This window comes from Anastrepha obliqua, chromosome 1 (genome assembly GCF_027943255.1).
Source record: "Anastrepha obliqua isolate idAnaObli1 chromosome 1, idAnaObli1_1.0, whole genome shotgun sequence".
Taxonomy (NCBI): Eukaryota; Metazoa; Arthropoda; class Insecta; order Diptera; family Tephritidae; genus Anastrepha; species Anastrepha obliqua.
The window spans coordinates 37717060-37743554 of NC_072892.1; the positions used below are offsets into that span (position 1 = coordinate 37717060).

At 36.0% G+C, this 26495-nt stretch overlaps 1 protein-coding gene across 1 annotated transcript in view; it reads right to left on the reverse strand.

Moving 5' to 3' along the window:
• LOC129246953 (acetylcholine receptor subunit alpha-like 1) overlaps positions 1-26495 on the reverse strand; it is a 194107-nt gene that overhangs the window by 28538 nt on the left and 139074 nt on the right. The window contains exons 4-6 of the mRNA XM_054885724.1: positions 20063-20243; positions 1517-1977; positions 1169-1383 (exon numbers count right to left, since the gene is read on the reverse strand). Of these exons, the coding sequence (XP_054741699.1) occupies positions 1169-1383; positions 1517-1977; positions 20063-20243 (857 nt within the window). The remainder of the gene's footprint in view (positions 1-1168; positions 1384-1516; positions 1978-20062; positions 20244-26495) is intronic.

Genomic DNA, 26495 nt, shown 5'->3' on the forward strand with positions numbered 1-26495 from the left:
AACTTTGAGCAGTCATATAAGCCAAGTGAATATCTAACGGTTGACGAGCAGCTCTTTCCATATCGTGGCCGCACCCGTTTCACGCAATACATCCCATCGAAACCGGCAAAATATGGCATCAAAGTGTGGTGGGTATGTGATGCCAAAAACGCATATCCACTGTATGGACAAATATATACTGGCCAGGCACCTACGGGACGGGAAACTAACCAGGGTGAACGCGTGGTGAAGGATTTAGTAAGCCGCTTTCATGGAACTGGCCGAAATATAACGATGGACAATTTTTTTACATCCCTAAATCTACTGGAAAGCTTGTCATCCATGAATTTGACGGCAGTTGGAACTCTGCGGAAAAATAAACCGTGCATACCAAAGGAGATGTTGGCACACAAAGATCGTGCAGAGAGGTCAAGTACATTCGGTTTTAGGCCCAACATATCCATATGCTCCTATGTGCCGAAAAAAACAAGGCAGTTATATTACTATCATCAATGCATGACGATGATCACATTGGCGAAAGCGGCAAATCAGAAATGATCGAGTTTTATAACAAGACAAAAGGAGGAATGGACGTGATGGACACCTGTACTTGGGTATAAGTCCTAGGGTTAAAGTAAAGCTTATGGTAGAAGCTCTAACTCGGATATTGACTGGAGTTGAGGACTACATACCGACAATGTTGGTATTCATTTTAAAGAACTATGTACTAAGATCGAAATTAACTTTTATACTTGCGGTGAATAGCTAATAAATCAATAAATAATTTCTTCTTGACTGTTAAAATCTAGAAAAGTATTAAAAACAAAATAATTTTGTATATCTCCATATCCACTTACATATTTCGAAAAATATTTACAAGTAGTAAAATGATTCGCTATGTCGATTTAGCTTCAAATGTGCCCGAATCGATAAATTTGGGATCGTTTTTTTGATTATTTTTAAATACTATACACGTTTTTGTGCTGGTGGTTACATACTTTCTTGCCTAAGTAAATATTTTGGTTCTGAAAGAATTTTTCAAATTCATAGTTCCTTAAGCAGATTGGATCCAATAGCATGTTTAAATACCTTCTCCGTAGTTTCATATAATATATCTCAAGTTTCAATATTTTTTAATATTAAACATTTGCTTGCTTTATTTCTCGTCCAATTGATAATTCCATCTTACCTGGTATACCGTAGTCGCCACTAAATCGCTTAGAATCGTAATTCACAAACTTATCCACATCGGGTGGCAAATGGAACACATCGGTTAGCACTTCGTGCGGCTGGTCATCCTCATTGGCGTCATCCTTTTTCGGTCGTTCGATGCAAAGGAGTTTAGGTAAAATTTGTATAAATAAACGTTGCACCCATGGCGCCATTTTATGCGTCACAGGCGATCTACAAGGCAGAGGCAAATGAAAAACAAAAATACCTTCATTAATATAAAAGCCTTAAATAAAAAAACTGCGGAGCCTAGGCCAACAGCAATTCAATTTATGCACTTTTTAATCTTATTATTTCTCATACTTACCTAAAGTTAACATTAAGCACCGCAATGGTGACCACAACCGACAGCGTCACCAACATCATGGTGAAGAGCAAATATTTGCCCAACAGCGGCACCGTCAGCGATGTTGGCGGAATAATTTCGGCGAGCAGGAGAAAAAACACAGTCAACGATAGCAAAATGCTGATACAAAGTGAGATCTTCTCGCCGGAGTCGCTGGGCAAATAGAAGACCAACACCGATAGGAATGAGATACCCACACATGGAATGATCAGATTGACAGTGTAGAAGAGTGTTTTGCGACGCAGCGTCAGATTAAAAACGATATCCAGATAGGGCTCCTCGCAACAACTGTAGAATTTTTCATTTCGCACGGCAGGCACACGCATTATGTCCCACTCCACCGAGATGTAGTAGTCCTGCAGATCGATGCCCACTTCGATGTTGTCCGAATCGGCTGTTTGCTTTAGATGACGCAAGTCCACCTGTTGAAGGAAAGGAAAGTTTTACTTGTTGTATTAGTCTGGAGATTTGTTTGAAGGCATATATCTACTGGACTATTTAGTCGTTACGCATGGGCAGTGTTGCTCTAGAGACTATTCAAACATCATTCCAAAACCAGAGAAATTATAACAAATATTTTATTTTGATTTTAATTAAACATTAAGCAATATTTTTGCTTAAAGCTATTTGATTCATTTAAGAGGCAAAACATTTATGGAATACATACAGTAGTGCAACCATTTACTAATTTTATGAAAAATAATAGCTTTTACAAATTTATTATCATATGAGGTCTTTTGTAGAATTTCTTTTTAGTCTAGTGAAACTTATGGGATTTGCAATCATTTCAGTGACAAGAATGTGAGGCGGGTGTTGTGTGATGTGGCATATTTTCTTAGTTCTTCAAGTATTGTTGGTACTTTGAGATCACGATGAATTTGTGCATTTGTGATATAAAAAAGATTACCTGTTAGATGAACAGAAATAAAAAGCAACATTTTTGTTAAGTTGCTTAAATTGTTCAAATTTCGAAAATTTCAAATAAATATTTGAGCAGTTAAGTAATGAATGAGTTTCGAGCGAGTATCGCTCGCACTGCTTTTTACCCACATATCTGGAGCCCTAATCCTTATGGTTTTGTAGTTAACTCCAAAGCTATTGAACTGCGTTGTGATTAATACAGTTATCAGATTAAGTTCAGCAAAGGACTTGGATGCAGTCTGTCACATGTCCCCTATTGATACGGGAATATAAAAAAACTATTTTTAGAGTGTCAAGAGTCTTTGAGAACTGAGACTTTGAAAAGAGTGAAGTTATGGATATTGAAAATATTCTTCTATCAAAGTTTTAACGTCTAATATATTACGGGACTTTAATATTGACTAGGTAAAACGTTTGAAAATCTTTGTTTTGGAAATAAATCCGCTCTGGTTACATAAGGATGTATTGTTAATTGAGGCAAAGAGGTTTGGAAAATTAACCACTGAAATTTTTGTTTTCTTGATGACAAGTTGACTGAGTCTGACTTAGAATGAGCGACCGTCTATTGAAGAAGGAAAAATCTAAACCCTTTATAGGGCAACGAGAAACCACTAAAGTAAACTCCCATGAAAATCATACAATGGTGAGTTACAAATTTAATGGAAGCACAATTGCAAAAATGGCCCTCAGTTACAGGCAATATGAGGGTGCTAAGAGTCCCCGGAGCTAAAACTCAAGAAACACTCAATATTGGAACTTGGAAGGTTGGCAGTTTATTCGAAGCTGGTAGCTTAAAAATGCAATAATTGAAATGGACGGATTGAAGATAGACATATTAGGTGCCAGCGAAGCATGGTGGCCGCATAGTGGTGAATTCATATCAGATGATATGAAAATATACTATTCTGGTAATCAAGACAGAAATCACAGGAGAGGTGTCTCTATTATTATGAAAAAGTCTATAGCGCGCAGCGTAGTGAGCTTTGTCCCCAAATCCGATAGATCAATGTTGATCAAATTAGAAGAAAAACCATTAAATGTCAACATCTTACAAGTTTATGCACCAACAGTTGACAAAACCAGCGACGAGCTCGAGGCCTTCTACACTGAAATAGAAGAACTTTTGAAGTTCACTAAACCCTACGAAATTTCTATAATCCAAGGTGATTTTAGCGCTAAAATAGGCTGCTTATATGTTGATGGAATAGCAGGAGGCTTCGGACTCGGCGCCAGAAACAAAGTAGGTGACAGACTCAAACAGTTTTGCCAAGAGAAAAATCTAAAAAATTTGCAATACCTGATTTCAGTTACAGAAAAGACTACTGTACAAATGGAAGTCACCACAATATAAAAATTATAATATTATAAGGAATCAAATTGATTTTATATTAATTAACAAAAGATTTGGTTCCGCAATTTCCAAAGCTACCACATATCCTAGTGCCGATATATCTTCCGATCACAATCTCCTACTAGCAAAGGTCAAACTAAAGCTATCTGCCACACGTAAGAAACAAAAAGGTAATAATAAGAAAATAATTAAAACAAGATTGCTGAAAACTGACGAGGCTGTAAAATCGCAGGGGGCATTTCAAATAAACGACACTATCAAAGAGATCTCGTCAAAGAGTACAGAACCATTTGAAATGTGGAAAAGAGTACAATTTTCACTATCTACACTTACAACAAATGCTCTAAGCTCAAAAAGAACCGAATACGAGGGGTGCCTTTTATATGTCGGGATTTGGCAACCCTGGTGTTGCCATCTGGCAACTGACAGCTGTTTCGCAAAGTTTGACATTTTTTGGCTTTTACGTACTCAGAACGTTTTGAAATACCAGCGCTATTTGTGTTGTTTACAGTAACTTATAAGATTCATCTCGGTCCAAAAATGGAATTTAATCGTGAACATTTTCGTGCGATTATTTTTTACAACTTTCGACATGGATTAACTCAGCAACATTGCATGGATGAACGTAATTCATTTTTTGGCGATGAAGCTCCATCAAGGACTAGTGTGTATACCGATGGTATGGTGAATTCAATCATGGTCGTAGTTCACTCCAAGACGAATTTCGTTAAGGTCGTCCAAAATCAGTTGTTGTTCCGAAAACCATTGATGCTGTGCGCGAACTGATATTGCAAGATCGTCATGTGACCTACCGTGAGATTGAGACAATCTTACGCATTAGTGGGACCAGCATACATTCAATATTGCATAAACATTTGACTGTCAAAAAAATTTGTTCGCATTTGATCTCACACAATTTGTCAATCGCTCAAAAAAAGGCTCGTGTCGATTGGTCGAAGGAAATGCTCAAAAAATACGATCGCGGGGCTTCGAAACACGTCTATGACATCGTGACAGGTGATGAATCATGGATTTACGCGTATGAGCCCGAAAGTAAACAGCAGCCGACTGTATGGGTGTTTCAAGATGAGCCAAATCCAACAAAAGTTGTTCGCGCACGAAGCACTTCCAAGCAAATGGTCGCCTGTTTTTTCGGAAAAACTGGACATGTCGCAACCGCACCACTAGAACAACGCAGAACAGTAAATTCTGAGTGGTACACAACCATTTGTTTGCCAGTTGTCTTCCAAGAAATTAGGAAAACCAATCGCCAAAGACGGATCACTCTTCACCAGGACAATGAGAGCTCTCACACATCGGCTCAAACAACTGCATTTTTGAGCACCCAAAACTTCGAATTAATGGATCATCCGCCGTATAGTCCTGACTCTGCACCGAATGACTTCTTTTTATTCCCGTAAGTAAAAAACAAACTGAGAGGTCAACGTTTTTCGACACCTGAAGAAGCGGTTGCGGCATTCAGAATGCATGTTTTGGAGGTACCTCATTCAGAGTGGCAAAAGTGCTTCGACAATTGGTTCAAACACATGCAAAAGTGTATAGATCTTCATGGAGAATATTTTGAAAAACAATAAAGTGATTTTCCATGATTAAAATTTGTTTTTGTTCTCTAATCCCGACATATAAAAGGCACCCCTCGTACAAAACCGAATGGATCACAGATGAAATAAGAAGGTTTATAAATGAAAGGAGAACTCATAAAAATAAATACATTGAAACCTGCAAGCAATTAAGTCAACAAATTCGTTGAAAAGTGCGGGTTGCGAAAACTGAGCGGCTAAAAAATCAATGCGATGTAATAGAGAGGCTGCACATGATGATTTCAATCTTCACAAAATGATCAAAAGAACTTGCGGAATTCACCCTAAAGAGAAGACAACTTTGCTACTTGATAAAAAGAATGTGGTCAGACACAAACGAAAAGAAAGTTCTTTGGGAACGATATGTCCGTAATCTATTTAATGACAATCGACCACCTTTTAACCAACCAAAAGACGTCACTGGTTACAGCATTATATTAGACGAAATAGAAAGGGCTGTACGTACCTCAAAGGATAACAAAGTAACAGGTCCGGACGAAATAGCTGCAGAAATTTTAAAATGGATTGACAAAGAAGGTTACTAGTTACTTCAGCACATTTTTAACCACATCTACGATACCGAACAGTTTCCACAGGATTGGCTAAAATTTGTTTTCATAACATTGCCAAGAAAATGCAACGCAAAGAAGTGCGAGGAATATATAAGTCTCATGAATCACTCATTAAAATGTTTTTTTTTTTTTTTTTTTTTTTTTTTTTTTTTTTTTTTAATTTTACACAATAGAATTTATAAACAATGTGAAGAAGCCATGAACCCTACGGAATTCGGTTATAGAAAGGGCATGGGAAGTCGTGAGTCACTGTTTTGTTTCCATGTTCTTGTCCAAAATTGCAAAGATGTGCAAAAGGATGTATTCATGTATTTTATAGACTATGAAAAAGCATTCGACACAGTGCAACATGACAAGCTCTTTAACACCCTACCATCACTCGATATGGCCACAAAAGAGTTGCGATGTTTAAGAAACCTTTATTGGAACCAGATTGCCGTAATTAATGTTGACAATGAAAAATCACGAGAAATCTTCATTCTTAAAGGCGTTAAGCAAGGATGTATATTATCACCCATTCTTTTCAACATCTACGCTGAGAAAATCTGCCAAGAAGCTCTTTGGGATTCACATAAAGGCATTAAAGTTAATAGTGTGCTTATAAATAACATCAGATACGCCGACGACACCACACTTTTAGCAAATGACTTGAACAATTTGCAAACGATATTAAAAAAAGTTTTTCATCACAGCGAAAATTACGGTCTTCAAATTTACATTAATAAAACGAAATTCATGAATGTCAGCAGGAGTCACGCAGGAGCAGGCACTAATCAAACACTGTTGGTTCATAATGTAAAAATAGAAACAGTTTCAAATTTCACATATCTTGGATGTTGGTTGAACGAAAATTGGGACACATCAGCCGAAGTAAAAACCATAATAGAAATGGCTAGATCTACGTTTTGGATATGAATCTTAAATTTCGAATATGAATCTTAAAATTCGTTTTGTAAAGTGTTATGTGTGGTCTGTACTCTTATATGGCAGTGAATGTTGGACACTCAAAGGCTCTGACATTAACAGACCCGAGGCCTTCCAAAAGTGGATTTTAGGCGAATTTTGAAAATTCCGTGGACCGATCTGGTTTCTAACTTAGAGAGTTAATCGAGAACGTGAACTTCTACAAGCAATAAAACGTCGCAATTACAATTAATACTGAAAAGGAAAAATTGAAGGGAACGATGCGTTGGCCGGAAGCAGTTATCATGGTTACGAAACATAAGGAATTGGACTAAGCAATACAGAATACAGAATAAAACGTTAATTTTAACCCGTTAGATGAGGGGGTTTCACTAATAATAGTATACACAAAAATTAAGTAAAAATCAATCATTTTATTTAAAATGAACTAAGTTTTTCAGAAACCACATTTTTTTTAATAGAAGTAGGGACACGAAATTAATCGGGTGATGAAAGCAATCGAAATATAACAGTGTAAACTGCGCTTTCAGTAACCAAATTTGTGGGTAAATATATGCTACAGTTCCTATCCTTCATTTCTACCCCGGTAATGAACGTAAAGTAATGAGCAGCATACAATTTTTTACTGTAAAAGAGAAAGTGCATTACAATGTCAGACCTAAAATTTGAATGCTGCTTTAATTTTTGAAGGGAGCGAATTTTTTCGCTTTGTTTTTCTCACAACTAAAGTATACTACTGTTACTCTATAATTTTGGCGCGAATGTTGCAATAAAGCACGCCATACATTCTTTTCCCACATATGCAATTTCACTTTACTCACTTAAGAACCATAAACTTTCATTAGCTACAAATCAGCGCTTATCTTCGAGAACAACAGAAAGTGAAAAAAAAGAATTAAAAATAGAAAGCATAAAAAATAAAATACCTGAACACCATGCTATGATGCTGAAAATACTCTGTTATTTTTTATTTTATTTTCATATTCATATTTTGATGACCATCATTTTTTGTTCTGCTGAAAATGTGTTATTTTCTCTGCTTCCCTCTTCTTGACTGTTGCATCAAACTGTTGCACACCATTTTAAGATACTCCCACGCCATTTAACTCATAAATTCCATATGTGCCTACTTTTCCATCCGTTCTTCTTATTATTTTTATTCTTCTTCTTTTTTCCAACCCAACTTAAGTGCTAGTAATATCTCACAACCACCATCGAGTTTTGGCTGACTGTTGACGGACTGTCGGCATTTTTTTAAGCCCACAACTTATTTGTTTCAATTTTCTTGGTATCCTTCGTGGTGGCGAACATTGCATTGTCATGCAACGTTGCAGGTATATAAATACATAAATACACCAACACAAGTACATCCATACACCACAAGCATACATGAAAATGTGTTTATGGATGTGTATTATTCTGTGTGCGCGAAACAGGCGCACACCAGAAAAGTTTTTTGGAGAGGATTTGGTGACACTAGACTGCTGAAAGTTGTTTGAGTCGATGATGTAATGAAAATAATCTTTCGTTTTCAAAATTTTTCAAGAAGATTTAAAATATTAAATCTGTGAAGGCAGTGGTGTCAGGTACGAGTATAAGAATGATAAGTCTTAAATCCCAGTTTACTGGAGAGCTATTTGAATTTTTTGAACTTTTGAAAAATTCTTTGGTACTTTATTAATAAAAATTCTCAATCTTGGTGCAAATAGATATTCGTTAGTATAATTTATAAAAGAAAAACATCTTGCTTCTCAGCACATATCGCTCAAGTTGTTGTGTAATTACATTGGTTGAAAATATGCAGTGAAAAATTATATGATATTACAGCCTTCGAGTTTTTTTACATGACATTGAGAGCACTTGACTATGAATATTTTTCTACCATAAATCTGCTCTTTCATATGGAGTTCACAGTTACTACATCTACGACGAGTGCCTTTTATATGTCGGAATTAAAGAACAAAAACAAATTTTAATCATCGAAAATCACTTTATTGTTTTTCAAAATATTCTCCATGAAGATCTATACACTTTTGCATGTGTTTGAACCAATTTTCGAAGCACTTTTGCCACTCTGAATGAGGTACCTCCAAAACATGCATTCTGAATGCCGCAACCGCTTCTTCAGGTGTCGAAAAACGTTGACCTCTCAGTTTGTTTTTTACGTACGGGAATAAAAAGAAGTCATTCGGTGCCAAGTCAGGACTATACGGCGGCTGACCCATTAATTCGATGTTTTGGGTGTTCAAAAATGCAGTTGTTTGAGCCGATGTGTGAGAGCTCGCATTGTCCTGGTGAAGAGTGGTCCGTGTTTGGCGATTGGTTTTCCTAATTTCTTGGAAGACAACTGGCAAACAAATGGTTGTGTACCACTCAGAATTTACTGTTCTGCGTTGTTCTAGTGGTACGGTTGCAACATGTCCAGTTTTTCCGAAAAAAACAGGCGACCATTTGCTTGGAAGTGCTTCGTGCGCGAACAACTTTTGTTGGATTTGGCTCATCTTGAAACACCCATATAGTCGACTGCTGTCAACTTTCGGGCTCATACGCGTAAATCCATGATTCATCACCTGTCACGATGTCATAGACGTGTTTCCAAGCCCCGCGATCGTATTTTTTGAGCATTTCCTTCGACCAATCGACACGAGCCTTTTTTTGAGCGATTGACAAATTGTGTGGGATCCAACACGAACAAATTTTTTTGACCGTCAAATGTTTATGCAATATTGAATGTATGCTGGTCCCACTAATGCCTAAGATTGTCTCAATCTCACGATAGGTCACATGACGATCTTGCAATATCAGTTCGCGCACAGCATCAATGGTTTTCGGAACAACAACTGATTTTGGACGATCTTCACGAAATTTGTCTTGGAGTGAACTACGACCACGATTGAATTCACCATACCATCGATAAACACTGGTCCTTGATGGAGCTTCATCGCCAAAAAATGAATTAAGTTCATCCATGCAATGTTGTTGAGTTAATCCACGTCGAAAGGTGTAAAAAATAATCGCACGAAAATATTCACGATTTAATTCCATTATTGGACCGAGATGAATCTTTTAAGTTATTGTAAACAACACAAATAGCGCTGGTATTTCAAAACGTTCTGAGAACGTAAAAGCCAACAAATGTCAAACTTTGCGATACAGCTGTCAGTTGCCAAATTGAAACACCAGGGTTGCCAAATCCTGACACATAAAAAGCACCCCTCGTATTTAATAATTTTTAGTAAAACTTTTGCTCAAAATGGGGTAATTTTGTCATAGGATAGGCTTTTTGACCAGTATAATTAAAATTTCTACTAATGAAAAAAAAAAAAACCAAAACTTCACAGAAATTAACTTATCATTTTTAGGCTCTTACCTGAGAACAGAGAAATATACTTGTATCTGTTTGGCATTATAACTTTTTGATACAATCCGATGGCTTTGGAAACTGTTATTTTTCATCTTAAAAAACTTTAGAACTATTTTTTAGTTGTCTATACTTTAAAATCTCGAATCTCTCTGCATCAAACTCGAACATCTGTGCGCAAGAAACATGATATAATAAAAATGCTTTTTCATATGTTGGTCGCCTCCAAGCAGGCAATGGCAAGCCTCGGAGTGTATTTCTGCCATTAAGGGGGTATTCCAATAAACGGCGTGCGAAAAAAGGAAAAGTTCGGGATTTTTTTTTACGGAAAAGAATTTCAACTATTTTTGCTTTTTACATTAGGTTGTTTGATATTTATTGTATAACTGTATAAAAAATAAAATTAAAATATTTAAAAATGGCCGAGATATGACTCCACAAAAAATGGGTTGTCGCCGCACGTCAGCTACGATAAATCAAAACGTAATTTACCGATTTGGACGTGTAAGGTCTCATTTTGTTCGTAATTTATGCCCCTGTAATATGAACTAGAATTATTACAATCGAATAATATTTTCGATTTTTATGGCCCACCAAATTAAAAAAAGAGACTGCCAGTTCATTGCATGTAATTATCTTTCAAAGTTTCTGGTTCATATGATGACAACAACCTTCCTGAATAAAATGATTTATTATTTTTTGGGTGTAAGCGCCAATTATTTATATAAGCGTATATATATACAACTTAAAAATCTATATGGCTATGAAAGAATACTCCTTCCATTTGCAAATACTTATAATTTATTAAGACTCATCTTGCAACATACAAAGGATTCGGATTAACAAAAGTAAGCGATCTATGATCGAAACGAAGATAGTTTTTTTGCATTCACTCAAGTCTATTAATCTGGCAAAGGTGATGCGGACTCCAGACTGCATATTCCAACTTAGAGCGTGCAAGTGAGGAAAATAGTAACTTTAGTGAGTATATATCAGTAAAGTCTAAATCAAAGCGCAGAATAAAGGCATGTGTGGGATATGACTTAGAAATTATATACTCATAATTTAAACGACTCAGACATATAATAGAAATTTCGTATCAAAAGTATACCCAGATACTAAACTTCATGTATAACGGAGTCTAGCGACTCTTTAATTAATATCAGGTAGCAAGTAATTGACTAGACTAGAAAATGATATCTGAAAACATATCCTGAAATGTTGGAGATTTGACCGGAGCATACATTAGTAGGAAAGTCTGGAAATTCATTTATTCATTTTGAAATCGTTTGTACCTAAAATAAACTTTGAAATTTGAAGTGAGGAAGTGCAGAAAGAATGTGAAAGGACATTATCAGCGACAACTAAACACTTGCGATATGAAAGCTATGGCTTTAGTTATTCGAAAAAAAAAATTGTGAAGACCAAAACTTCGCATTTTGAGAGTAAAATTGAGGGGTTGACCTGTCCAAAACCTTAAAAAAGTTAAAGAGTGATGGAAATATTTGTTGGCCATTTTATTATTCTTCTATATTGGATTTCATTTTAAGTTATTTGACAATTCACGTACGGACTCGCTTCGAGAATCAGCATTTTTAAGACAAACTAAACGAAATTCTGTTAAATGATAATTGGAAATATTTTCTAGTATTTACTTGGGGAAAAAGAAATCCATTATTTGCTCGATAGTTGGCTATAATGATCGATATTTCGTAAAGTATCGATCAAAAAATTTGAAGTTTATGCTCGTTGTCAAGGTGACATTTCACACTAAAGAAATTATTTTCTCTTTTTTGTCTGTTTCGTTCAGTTCTGAGTTACAGGGTGTTAACAATGGAAGTCCACAAAGAGAAAATTCGTTACATTTTACAGTTTTTCTTTGTTAAGACGAAAATGTGAGTCAGGCCGCTGAAGTTGTGAATTGTGTTTGTGGTGCCGATATCAGCTAATGAAGTGCAATTTTGGTTGCGTGGATTCCAGGCATTTTTGATGTTAAGGAAAATGCGGGAATGTAGATAAAATCACAGAAATAATTGAATTTGAGCGGCATGTTAGTAGTCTTGGCATAGCCCAAGAGCTAAAGATCGACCATAAAACAGTTTAAACCATTTGCCCAAAAATTTTACGCTTTTTAGGGGTTTGGTCGGGCTCATCCTCATATATAATTGTGGTGTGCGGCTTGATGTTGTTCCCCAAATGGAGGGATATAGCAGCTTTAAGCCGACTATGAACGGCATATGATTTTTTTATGAGGAGCTTTTTCATCGCAGAAATACACTCGGAGGTGTGCTTTGTTTGCCGTGGTCGACTGCCATTCGAAAAAACCTTTTCTATTGCAAGTAGGCTACTAACTATTTTATACATCGCAATACGATAAGCTCTCAAGGCTTGGTTCCTAATAAAGCCCCAGCTTTCTCCTCAGTATTATTGCGCTAAAAATGAAAAAAGGTAACTCCTATTGGATTTTTGTATTCATATGCAATTTTGAGGGGACCACTCGAACCCCAAAACACACCTCTTTGCGTGCGCGCCTAGTGCCAAGCAATAGTGGCGATTTCAGGCAATTGCTGGCTTGTACATGCATATGTATGTAGATGTATAAAAATATGGCATGGCGATCATCTTTTGACAGTAGTAATTTTTCACTGCTATGAAGGCAATCGTCAGCAGGAAAAGAATAAAACGAAGATGGGCGAATAATCAGGGTGGAAGTACGCTCAAGGAAACGAAGTGAATGTAAGTTTCGCATATTACAATGAAAAAGGTGTGAAATGAAAGCTGCTGTAAGACAGTGAATGATGGCTGTGGAGCTGCCAATATGAGTAGAAATTAATATTCATACAGTTCGCACATTTCATTGAAATCTCGAAGGAACATATATCTATATTTTTGTATGTGTGTACCACAGCAGCAGGTGGTTATGGCTCTGACGCTGAGTAACGATGCAATTTTAAACTGTTGTGTTGGAGTTCACAGGTCAGTTCTTATTGCAAAAGTAGAGTTGATTTTTCGTTAATTCTTCTATGGCAACTACTATCTCAAAACAATCTTTGGAGAATAATAATAACACCAGTTTACAAATTATGATTGTTGTTTTGCGCACCGGATTCCACGATTCAATTCAATTCAAAAAATTGCTTCTATTTAGTTACGATATACCTTCTACTCAAATATGAACGAGACGTTATCAATAAAACGGTCCGCGGATGACGTATGGCAAAAATAAATTTTTTGTTTTTTGGTAGGACTGTTATAAGCTTACATGGCAAATTTCAGCGTGATATGTCACATAGTTGGTTTTCTGTGCTACTGTAAACAAGTCAAGCTCGAGTGTGTTCTCGAATAATTTTTTACTGATTACTGCAAAAAAATGTCAGTAAAAATACTGATAATGTAATTTGATTTGCACTATCAGTAAAATATTTACTCTTTATTAAAAATTGACCCAACCACTAGAATCAATGAATTATTTTAGAAAACATAAGATTTTTTTATACTTGTTATTCACTATTAGCTTTTTTTAAAACAAGCACAAAACCAATTTGCATCGCTGAGTTTTTGCTCTTTAATAGTCTTGAAGTGCGCTTTGAGTTTTGCGATGTGAGCGATGAGCACATTTTCACAAAAACGAATTCGAAAAAACTGCCATATTCGTGGCACTGAAAATCATTCATAAAAAAACTGTGCTCCCACAACCGTTTACCGTTTGGTGTGGTTTTATGGGCTGGTGGGGTGATCGGACTGTAGTTCTTTGAAAATGGTGCCGGTAATGTTGCTACAGTGGACGATGAACGCTATAGTGACATGATGGTGAACTTTTTTTAGCCTGAATTAGATTACATGGACTTTGACAATATGTGGTTTCAACACGACTTGCTTACTGACTTTGTTGCGAACAAAGTTTCCAGGACGCATTATCTAACAATCAAATGGCCGCCGAGAAAAGTACTGTATTTCCCACTATTTTTAAGTACGAGATGATTCCAGAGCGGAAGAAAGAAACTCATGAGCGTTTTAAATGATGTACAATCCGAACTATACCAAAAAGTCATGGAAAGTTTTTACATGCGCAGCCTGTGTTACCACAGCTGTGGTGGTGGGCCAAAAAGAAATTGTGCTTCATAAATAAATGCCATAGACTAAAAACATAATGATTTAAGGGGGAAGCCTGCTTTAGAGGCTCCAAAAAATCGATTTTTTTGCATAAATGTCTTCCCAAACTATCTAAGAATATGTCCTCAAAATGTCAAAAGCAAATTCATAATATTTTCGGAGTTAAAGAAGAAATTGTGAGCAAGCGTCGAGCAGGTATACGAGCGGCCGGATCGCTTTGACGCGCGATTTCTCGGTTTTTTATTTTTACGATTTTTCCTAATTGGCGGGAAAGATAGGGAAAAGGTTAAACGTCCTATCGAAACGAGATAACGTTGATTATATTCGGAATTAAATTCTCTTCTAGTTGAACCTAAAAAACCTTAAGAAAGTTATAATTAACCCACTTTTTAAACAATCTAAAGTGAATATGTTTTTGCAAAAAAATGAACTTTTTTTTATTCAGCGAAAAATTGTTGAATTTCGCACTTTTTGTTTAATTTTTTTGTTTTAACTAGAAGCTATACTATACTAAAATAAAAAAATTTTGGGGTTTTGGTTTCAGATGAAAATTGCGACCCGCATCTTTCCCGCCGCACGACACATGAACACTCGAGGCGCCTCGGCAAAATGCTTGTACCAGGCATAATATGGCATATATTTGAATGAAAAAATTTGAGAAGACTGTTGAAATATATAACAATAAAACCTGAAAGTTTCGTTTCAATCAAATATTGCTTTCTTTCCCAAAAAATCCACGAAAAAATCGATTTTTTGAAGCCTTTAAAGCAGGCTCCCCCCTGAATAAAAAAAAACTTCGTTAAATTTTGTTGTTTTATTTATAAAATAATACCTGCTGCCTTATCGAATCGCCCTGTATATATATTTATTTTTAACACTTCCCATAGATTTGTTTAAAGCTGCCACACGCGCTTGTGCAATTGCAAAAAAACGTTGTAACATATGTAAATGCGGCGCGTAACGCATCATTTGTCGCTTAAAAGCAAATATACCCTATTCACCTGTGCACATACACACATATACATAAATTGTTCACAAACATTTTCAATTTCGCACGTACCCATCTGCAAACATTCATCCAGGTCTGAAACAACAAATGTGCGCATGTGTTTTTATGTTACACATTTATTTTATTTTTTTTGTTGTAAGTACACATGCAGCTGTGCGGTAATGCCAAAAATTTGTCAAAGTAAATTTCTGCTCCTTTTGTGACTCCAAGAACATACGTTCATTTCTCTTTTGCTTAAATTTTGGGTATGTAGAAAATTTTCGCATCAGTCAATCGTTTGTGTGCTTTTTTGTTATTTTTTATTGATTACTGTTGCCATTTTGCGTTGTTGTTTCAATTATTTTGAATTTTTTTTATTGAGTTCTCCAAATGTTTTCTTTATTTCTTCCCACCACTTCTTACCCATTTCTCCCTCTAATTCAACTGAATATTAACTGAATTTTCCGGGGCTTTTGTTGCCTGTGTTGTTTGTGATAGTCGAATGAATTGCCTCACCAATCACTTTTAATATATTAGTAAATTGATTGAGCCGCGTGTGTGTATAATTTATTTGATTGAAGATGAACGCGTAATACCCAATTTAGTTGATGTACAAAAGCAAAAACAGAAAAACAGCACTTTGATTAAGGAATTTTTGAGTTTGGAGTCTTTAATTTAATCTTTTAGATCTCTAAACCGCGCACTTGAGCCCAAAGGTATTATAGTTTTTTTTTTTTCAAAAGAGTTGCATATAGCAGCATAAAGAAATTGAGATAGATGTATGTAGGTATACAGTGGCTGGCAGAAATACTTTGCATGATTAGACAACTAAATAATTTTTCATAATTTATTCATAAATTTTTCCATATATTATTAAAATGAAAGGTTAATACTATATAAATAATTCAGCTGAACTTAAAAGCCAGAGCTCACATGCAACTCCAAACCATGACGGGACTTCCGCCATGCTTAACAGTAGATTTAAGGTTTTTGATTCACAGCTCCTCATTTGAATTTCGCCGTACCATACGACGACCGCTCGGCGTTTACAGGACAGTCGTTTCTACGTGACCGGAACGGCCCGTATCTATATCAGACCAAGAACGCCAGTCCAGCAGTATTCCCAAAACATGCATACTATGGTTTTCCAAAACCTAAACTTTTTTGTTCTGTAAGTATTGGCGAATAATAATCGCCTTTCTTTACATACTCGCATTTCTATACATCTGGCTTTTTCGTCCTATGCAACTGATTCCTATGAGTACTCTACGCACTGTCATATCGGATATTTGGGTGTGAACTTTTTATTTATTTATTTAAAGGGTACAGTTATTAATAACTATTCCACCTACGAAATAAGCACTGGCTGCCAGGGCCTTCGGCTTATGGTATCTTAACAGGAGTAATAATTAGGTAAGTAACCATACAAGAGGATGGGAGAGAGCAGTTGAGGGAGTATTAGAAGATTAGTGGGTAGTGTGAGTTTTATCGGAGTATAATTTTATAAATAGTTTTCGCAAAGAGTTAAAGTCTTAATTTAGTTAGTTTAATAAATTTACAAATTAAGTTGATGCTACTGTCATCTGTGTTGTTGAGTAGATTTGAAAGTTCAAAGTTAGGATGAATTGCATTTCTAGTGAATTCCGATCCTGGGCAGGTATCGAGGAGGTGTGTAGTCGCGTAGTCGTCTAAGTTGCAAAAAGCAGTCTGGTTTAACTGTGACATGGGTGGCTATAGTGTGACCGATTTAAAAGCGTGTAAATATCTTGAGGTTCTGGGAAGACATGTGTGTAGGATATATGGGTTTGATGCCAATAGGATTGTACTTTTCGTAGTGGTGTTAATAATTAATCCATTGACTATTGTACGCATCCTGAAGAGATTTGACTATAATTTTCCGAAGATCTTTGATAGTAAAATGTGCACTGAAGTGAAGGTGTTCTTGGGGCGGCTTCTTTGGCTCTAGTATCAGCGCACTCGTTGCCTTGTATTCCGGCATGGATCGGAACCCACATAATCCTTATGGAATTTTTATTTGATAAGATATTATTTCGGATTTCGGTGATTATTGGAGTTTCGTTAGAATAGTTCAATATAGCGTCCATTACGGATTTACTATCGCTGCAAATAATGAATTTTCCGCCTTCGTTGTCAAGCAATTCAGCTGCTTCTGCTGTGAATACTAAGCAGTAGGAAGGTAAAGCACCGACTGAGATTGTGACACCAAGCTGATTTGTGATTGAAAAGAATGTAGTGGTGTCTGTTTTACATCCATCAGTATCAATGAACCCATTTGTTTTTAAAAAGAGCAACGATTTCATTGAAATGTTGGACGTAGTCATTAGATTATTTGGATTCAAGCCTGGTGGGAAAAATGGAATTGGTGGCAAAATCGCATCTGATGTGACATTAAGTTTATGCATTAGTTCAACACAACGTTGTATGGTGGACGGTTTGAACTATTGTCTTTAGCTGGACGTTAGTTTTTCAGGCTGATATGTGAGGGGTTTCGCAATTTTTTCCCCATATTTGGCCTTCTCCTCTAACTGCCTCGACTTGCGTGTTATTTTCTAAATTACCGCGTTTTTTCCACCATTTTATTACGAATATTAAAAATATATTTCGTAGAATTTCTTTCATTGTGAGGATATGAAAGAACTATTTGTGTTTAGCTTAGTTATTTATTATCTTTCGACCAAATTATAAATGAAATTAATTCAGCTATAAAAAATATTCATAATAATGTAGACAAGTGGATTCCAGTTTAGCTAAAAATAATAAAAAAAACGATTCGTATTTATTTATGAGAGTATTCTTTATGAGAAGCACACTCGGAGATTAATTATTGTCTGCCGCGGAACGAACTCTATTAGAAAAAGCTTTCTCTATCATTTTGCCGTCGAAGAATACGCATTTAAGTAAAAATTGTTTTGAAAAACTTTATCTCGAGCGGAGGTTGTAGTATGTATAATATGAAAGGAATATTCCTGGTTGCATTCTACGAAAAAGTGTTAATGGTGTTATTTTTCGTCAAACCTTTATTATAAGAGATATTAAACCATACATACACCATTTTTTTTTGGGAAAAGAAACTAAAAAGTTCTACCCAAATTGGGGGGCATCAGAACTCGTTTTAGAGGTATGGTTCCTTCGGCAAAGTTTCTTATTTTGATCCCTAGAATACGATTTTCACAGAGCAATGAGCGATTTTTAAATCGACCCGCCCTAATGCTACTGCTTATTGGTTTCACAGCCAACTACGCTCCATACGCAATAATCCAGAGGGTTAAGGTTTTGCTGTTTATTCCATAGCAAAGGTCAAAATAATCCAAGCTTCAAATTTTGTTCAAGATTCATAAAATTAAAAATTAAAAAATAGAAATAAAATGTGCACCAAAATTTTAAACAGAATTTCTAAAAAAAATTTGGGTACGCAGTTTTATGAGCCATTCAATTTGAAACGAAAAACTGCAAGTTTGAGTAGCTTAAAGCTTTCGTTGATTTTTGATAGGTTTTTCCCTGACAAAGCTTTCACTGACGTTGTTTTGGAAGCGTGGCTTGGTTTACTTCTTAAAGGACAAAATGCTTTCGAGATCTGACCTAAGCTAGATCTGTTTCACAACTACATAAAACAACATAACTTTCAGTTAATAAAAAATTTTTGCAACACAAAAGATATTTTTTTATATCAGTATCATCAGGTTTTAATTTTTATTACTGCTCATAATTTCAAAGATTTTTTTTGTGCTACTTTTATACTACTACTGTTATTGTTATTGTGTTTACTGCCTGCCCAACTTTTTTTACGACCTAGCCATTGTAATTGCAATTTTTCATCAACACAACAATTGCGCCCTCTACAGCGTATTCCACCCTCTGCTTATTTTGATAAAAATTCAACGTAAATCACATTTTTTCTCTCATTCTACCATTTTCTCACTGTTGCTTCTCACTAGCTGCCACATGCCACACGACATAAGCCACACTTTTACATGGCCTACAACTTTTTCGCTTCACTCCATCTCATTTCATTTCACTTTATCATTTTTCGCCCCTCTTTAAACTTCGACTGCCAGATACCATTGACACTTGCCTTATTGCATTTTCTTTATTTGCTTACTTTTGTTTGTTTAATTTTGCTCCTCACTGCCTGCATCATTTGTCTTTCTTTTCATATTAACTTGGCTTTATTTGCTTGCTTTGCTCGGTTCATTTCATATGAATGTGATGCTTGTTCATTTCTTGACAGCTGGGCATTTTTCAAAAAGTCGTTTTTGTAGCCACGCTTTTACTGCAGTTGCGGTGCTGGTATATCATATATACGCACGCATACATGCGTACAGGAAACATACAAGTATATTAGCAACTGTCAAAGTCAACTTCTAGCTCACCATTCAGTGCGGTTGGGACAAAAAGTAATTGTGTCACACTGTGTTAACAGAAGATTGTGACAGGGCACTAGTAAATCGGTAGTAAGTAGATGTAACCAACACATTTTTTGATAGTACGAGGAGTACTCTGGGCAAGTGACACAATACCGTTACTATGTATTTTCCACTTGAAATATATAAAGTCCACCGCAATACCCAGTACTCTCAAATTTGAATAATTGTATTTTAGTTTTGGGTTTTCATTATACTCGAATGTGTGTATTTAAGTATGTGTGTGTAACTCACCATATAGCCATCGTACGTCCATGAGCCGAATTTCATGAAACACGTTTGCTCATCGAATGGAAAATATTCGACATCGATTTCGCAAAATGATTTATAAATGGCGGGCGGTTTCCACACCACTTTGCCGGTGTGGTGTAGAATTGCTTTTGTCATTATTGTCACTTCGTAATTGCCATCAGCACTGGAAAGAGAAGAAGGATTTTTGAGCAATTAGTTTGTGGTGTTCGTATAGACAAATTTATTAAAATATTTATGCTGGTAAGTGTAACATTTGATAACTTTCAACGTCATTTTGCGTAAGTAAATTATTATCCTAGCAATTAAAATATAATTACAGACATATTATACATATTATATTCAGTCTATATTACGAGGGTTGTCTTTTATATTTTTGGACCAGTAATGAAAACAGAGTAAAATAATAATGAATATGTCTTTATTGTTTTTTCAAAATATTCTCCTTGGGAGGAGTTTCGCTTGAACCAATTTTCAAAGCACTTTTGCTACTCAGAGTTGGATACCTTCAAAATTGGCTGTTTAAAGGCTTCAACAACTTCTTCAGATGTTAAAAATCGTTAGACTCGCATTTTATTCGTGATGTTCGAGAACAATAGAGTCCAATTATTAGGTGCCAAATCAGCGCTGTGAGGTGGATGACTCCTTAATTCGATATTTTGAGTGTTTAAAACTCTCTTGTGTGAGTCGAGTTCTCACATGTATTGACTTGAATAATGATTTGTCTTCAGCGATTGCTTTCCTTAGTTCTCCGAAAAGTTCTGGCAACCAAATGGTTGTGTACCACTCGCAATTGACTATTTTATGTTGCTTTAATGATACAGATGCGATATAACCAAATGTTCCGAAAAACAGGCTACCATTTGCTTGAAGGTGTTTCTTCGAATACTTTCTTTGAATTATATGAACCATTGATTTTCATAGCAGTGTAGGGAAGTTAATTTGGAATTTGATTTAATTTGACTATAAAAGAAGTACGGTGCTATTTGTATTTTGAAGAGTAAGTAGTGCCATCAAGTTGATCCGCACAATTTCATTGAATTGATTTCCATGGCTGGCTTTACACCAGCCCATTCTGTCAACTCAAGTTTTCAATATATTTTCGCGACTTTCGGCACTTAGCTCGGCAATGCAACTCTCCAAAAATCGAAAATATCAAACCATGACCGATTATAATTAAACTTGACTTTTTTCAGACCGTTGACTAAAAATTCATTTTTCAAATTCAAATTAAAAATTTCCAAGTTCAAAGTGACCAATTTCCAATTTCAATTAAATTCCGGATTGGGAGGTTTTTTGTGTTTAAAAAAAAAAAAGTCGCAAATAATAAAACATTGTACAGAGCAGTTTTTAGGGTCGCTGATTACGACAAATTAAAAACAAATTTTAAATATTAAAATAAAATATTTAAGAACTTTTAAAATATTAAAAAAATAAAAGCAATTTAAAATAAATATTTTTTTAAATAAGACATTACAAGACAAATAAAACTGGCTTCAGGTTTTCAATCAGCACAAAAACAGCCTTTAACAGCACAATTTTGTATTTGATTTTTGCATAAACTCCTTAGTTGGTTTAAACAGCTGACGCACGTTTCGTTATATGTTTCACTGTCAAACATCGTCAGTTTGGTCTATAATTTAACCATGAATCGTCTTACAAACGAACAACGCTTGCAAATCATTGAATTTTATAATAAAAATGCGTGTTCTGTTAGCGCACTTTTTTATCGAAAAATTGTGTTCAGCGACGAAGCTCATTTTTGCTTCTGCTGCGAATCGTAACGTACCACATGCCACACAGCACGCGTAACCATGGACTTGTTGAGAGGCGAGTTCGGTGAAAATTTTATTTCACGTTCGGGACCTGTCAATTGGCCACCCAGATTGTGCGATATAACGCCTTTAGATTATTTTTGTGGGACCATCAAAAATTAAATTATATGGACTGTACTATCGATTTAAATATAAATTTCATGCATTTTTCTGAATTTTATGTGTGTTTTTTTGAAAAACTTTCCTATAGCTCTTCCAAAATCACCCTTTAGTATACACTCTAGGGAACAGAATAGCCATTTAAATATTAATGCAACATTTGTAGAGTAAAAGAAAGGCTTATAATTATTGTTGTAATTCAAATATGATAATTAAAAAATTAATAATAATAATAATTAAAAATGATTAAAAATAAATAATGAATAAATAAATAAAAAAATTAAATACGAATGTGATTTTTAACGACTTTCAAAGTCTAAGTATCTAGCAACACTGAAGAATTTAAAACATTTACTTCAAATCTGAAACTGGTGCACCTTTTGGTTCTACAGCTCTTTGTGAGCTTTGGCTTGCTGCTCGTGGGACCTCCATGCGTCTCGAACGCTTGCGACTTTTTTCCAGTTCGTTATCCTAAGTTTCTTGATGTCGTCCTCTAGTTCGTCGGTCCATCTTGTTCTCGGCCTTCCTCTTGCTCTAGTGTTGAACGCTCTGGCTTCTACGATTTTCTTCTGCGCCCTCGTACCGTCAATTCTTGTAATGTGACCCAGCCATCTTAACCGCTGCGCTTTGATGAAACGTATATCATTTTCGCCCTTTATCCGTTGATCTAGCTCGTCGTTCCATCTTATCCGCCACTCGCCGTGATCTTGCTCTGAAAATGCTTCTAAGGTACTTTTCGTTCGAAGGCTTGCAGTTTTGTTTTATCTGCTTCAATTAGCGTGCACGATTCAGCTGCATAGCACAATACTGGTCTAATTTGTCAATTTGCATTGTCTGTTTAGTAGTTTTGATTTGAAGACTTTCGTTAACGACGCTTACGATAGCAGCGAACAGGCTAGAATTCTCTCATCGATGGTGAGGCTCATTGAATTGTTTCTATTCAGTTTGAAGCCTAAATAGGTAAAGGATTCAACGATTTCAAAAGAAAAATCGCCAATTTTCAGTTTGCCTGATGTTGATTTATTTTGTCTGGACATCATCATATATTTCGTCTTATATTCGTTGATTTTAAGACCAATTTTACTAGCAGCAGCATATTGAAATTAATATCAGCGAAGGTTTCATTGAGGGCTTGGATATTTTTGCTGACAATTGCTATTTCATCTGCGTATGCGAATAATTGGATAATTCTGTTTAAAATATGTCCCGTCCTTTGGCGTCACTTACTTCATCGATGGCAGGGCACATCGTAAGGTTGAATATTGTTGATGAGAGCGTATCCCCTTGCCTTACTTCAGTTTTAATCTGAAGGGGTCAGATTTTTTATCTTGTATCATTACTTTGGATACAGTTTCTTTCAGAGTCATCATCACTATTCTGGCTAGTTTGTCTGGGATTTTGCATTTATGAAATATTATGGGGATAGTCCTCCTGTTGATGCTATCGAAAGCTTGCTTGAAATCAACAAACAGCATGTGCAGCCCAATGTTATGCTCAAAAAATTTCTCCACGGACTGTTTGAGAGAAAAAATTTGGTCTATTGTTGACCTTCCAGACCAGAAAAGGTTATCCAATAACAGGTGTTATTTTGAATAGCCCGCTATTTCCGTAGATGTCACTTTGAAAGCTGTAATTTTTTGATATTTGACAAGTAGAAACTACGCCATTATTAAAAATGGAACGATACACGCTTAAACAACGCATTGAAATTATTAAAATTCACTATAAAAATGGTGAAATTTTTGGGTCTTCGTGAAGCACCTTGTCAGACCGCAATACAGGAATTGGTGAAAAAATTCGAGCTGTTGGGACAAGTTAGTGATGTGAAGAATAAAACCCGTGCACGTCGCTCAAGAACAGCCGGTAATGTTGCTGTTGTCGCCGAAAGTGTTGAAGAAAACCCAGTTTTGTCCATTCCTCGTCGTTCTTTGGAATTAGGCATTCCACAAATGTCATTACACCGTATTTTGCATAAAGATTTGGGTTTTAAGGCTTATACAGGCCAGTTAACACAAGAACTCAAGCCGGCCGATCATCAACAACGTCGTATCTATGCTGATTGGATCGTTGAAATGCATGAAAATGATCCGGAATTCCATCGAAAAATCATCTTGAGTGATGAAGCCCATTTTCACCTCGGCGACTTCGTCAAAAAGCAAAATTGTCAGATCTGGCGCTTAGAAAAACCAAGAATTATTGCTGGAAGGCCTCTCTATCCTCAACGTGTGACTGTTTGGTGCGGTTTATGGTCCGACGGAGTCACTGGACCTTACTTTTTCGAAAATGAAGCTTGAGCAACAATTACGCTGAATGAATTGCGCTATCGAGAGATGATTAACGATTTATTATGGTCGGAATTGGATGGTATTGATCTGGACAACTTTTTTTTTTCAACAAGACGGGGTACGCGCCACACAAACAACGAAACCGTTGCTTGAATATCAAAATAAAAATTTTTATTGGAAAACCCTTTATGTAGCCAGAGAGCGGCATATTTCGAAGAACTCTTTCGTGCGGAAGTTCCTCTCCTTGCCAGAGCAACAAAAGTTCAATTTATTACACTCAACGCAGGGAAGCAACATAACTGCTGATATGCGAGAGTTGTTGCTCATAGGAAACTTCCAATACATACACACTTACATGCACGTGCAGCCCAACATTCATTTATTTCCTGTATATGTATGCACATACTCCCACAAATACTTGTGCGTGATTCCCATACGAGTATCTACAACATCCATTCATTTAGTTGCCAATTCCTTATACACAATATATATATATATATATATATATATATATACACACACAAACATATACAAATACATACATCTATCATGGCTTTAATACCGCACTACCACGTGCAATAAGTGGATGTAATTATTTATCCAGATTTATACGATTGTGCTCATAACTCTGCTGCTCTGTAACTCGTATTTGATTTATTGTGCCAATGTGATAGATACAAGCCGGATAAGCAGGTCAAATTTATTATAGTCTGATTAATTATATTTATTAAAGAAAGCAAACATCAACTTGTATTGAGAAGTCAATGCCCTAAGGATATAGCAGCAAAAACCGTGATTTCTTTGGAATTGAGAGAAAAGATGAGCTAATCGTTTTTTAAATCCAATGGATTATTGAATAAATTCACTCGCATGTTACACTTTGCCCATTTTTTTTGCCTTACTATGATAGATCAAATAGAATTTTCATATTCAGATCTTTAAACCATGAGAATTATTAGCTTCTAATACAAAATGCAGTTGAATCTCTTCAATCAGCTAAACCTATTGATAATGACGGCACCCGAGCTCATAGTGAATTACAACCACCCGAGGCCTTCCAGTGAGTGTGCTGAGTGAAAGATTAAAATAAAGGGTGGTTAAATTTCAAGGGCCGATGTTGAATGTAAATCACACCTAAACGTCAAGTTTTTTTCTACATATCATTCAATTTCAGACTAACTCAATTTGAACCATGGAAAGATACACAATCGAGCAACGCGTTAAAGTTATTCAGGCTTATTATGAAAACGGGCGTTCAAATCAAAATGTATATCGCGCACTTCGTGAAGAAAATCATCTTCAGTGATAAGGCACATTTTCACCTCAGTGGGTTCGACAATAAGCAGAATTGCCGCATTTGGGCGAATGATAATTTCGAGTGATTGCCGAAAAACCAATGCACCCACAAAGAGTGACTGTTTGGTGCGGTTTATGGGCCGGCGGCATCATTGGGCCGTATTTTTCTCCAAAATGAGGCCGGTCAGGCAGCTACTGTGAATAGTGTTCGTTATCGTGAGATGAGAACGAACTTTTTATGGACCGAATTGGAAGATATGGATGTGGGCGATATGTGGTTTTAAGAGGACGGTGCCACTTGTCACACAGCTAACGAAACAATGGCTCTTTTGTGCGAAAAATATGATGGCCGAATAATCTCACGTCGCGGCGATGCCAATTGGCCGCCAAGATCATGTGATTTGACACCGTTGGACTTCTTAGTTTGGGGTTATTTGAAAAAAAGGTATACGTCGATAAAGCAGCAACAATTCAAGAGCTAAAGGATGAGATAATTCGGCTCATTAACGGCATAACACCTCAATTATGCCTCAGCGTCATCGAAAATTTGGACCTTCGGATGGAGGTGTGCCGTCGGGGCCGCGGCGGCTATAGAACCAATATTTTCTTTCATGCGTAATTGAGTTATACCAGTATTGTCATAGTAAAGAGAAATGACAATAATTTCCTAAAAAAAATTTAGTTTATTCTAAATCAATACCGGCCCTTAAAACTTAGCCAGCTTTTACAATATGTAGTTTGGTTTCTAGATAATTAAAGGCGAATTATAACAAAAAATTACGGTTTGATGTCTGCAGCTCGCGAAAAAAGTATAGCACCATAAGATTTTTACAAATACAGTAGATTCTGTTTTCATGCGGTTTTTTGTTTATGCGATTTTATTTAATTATTTCAGATTCATGC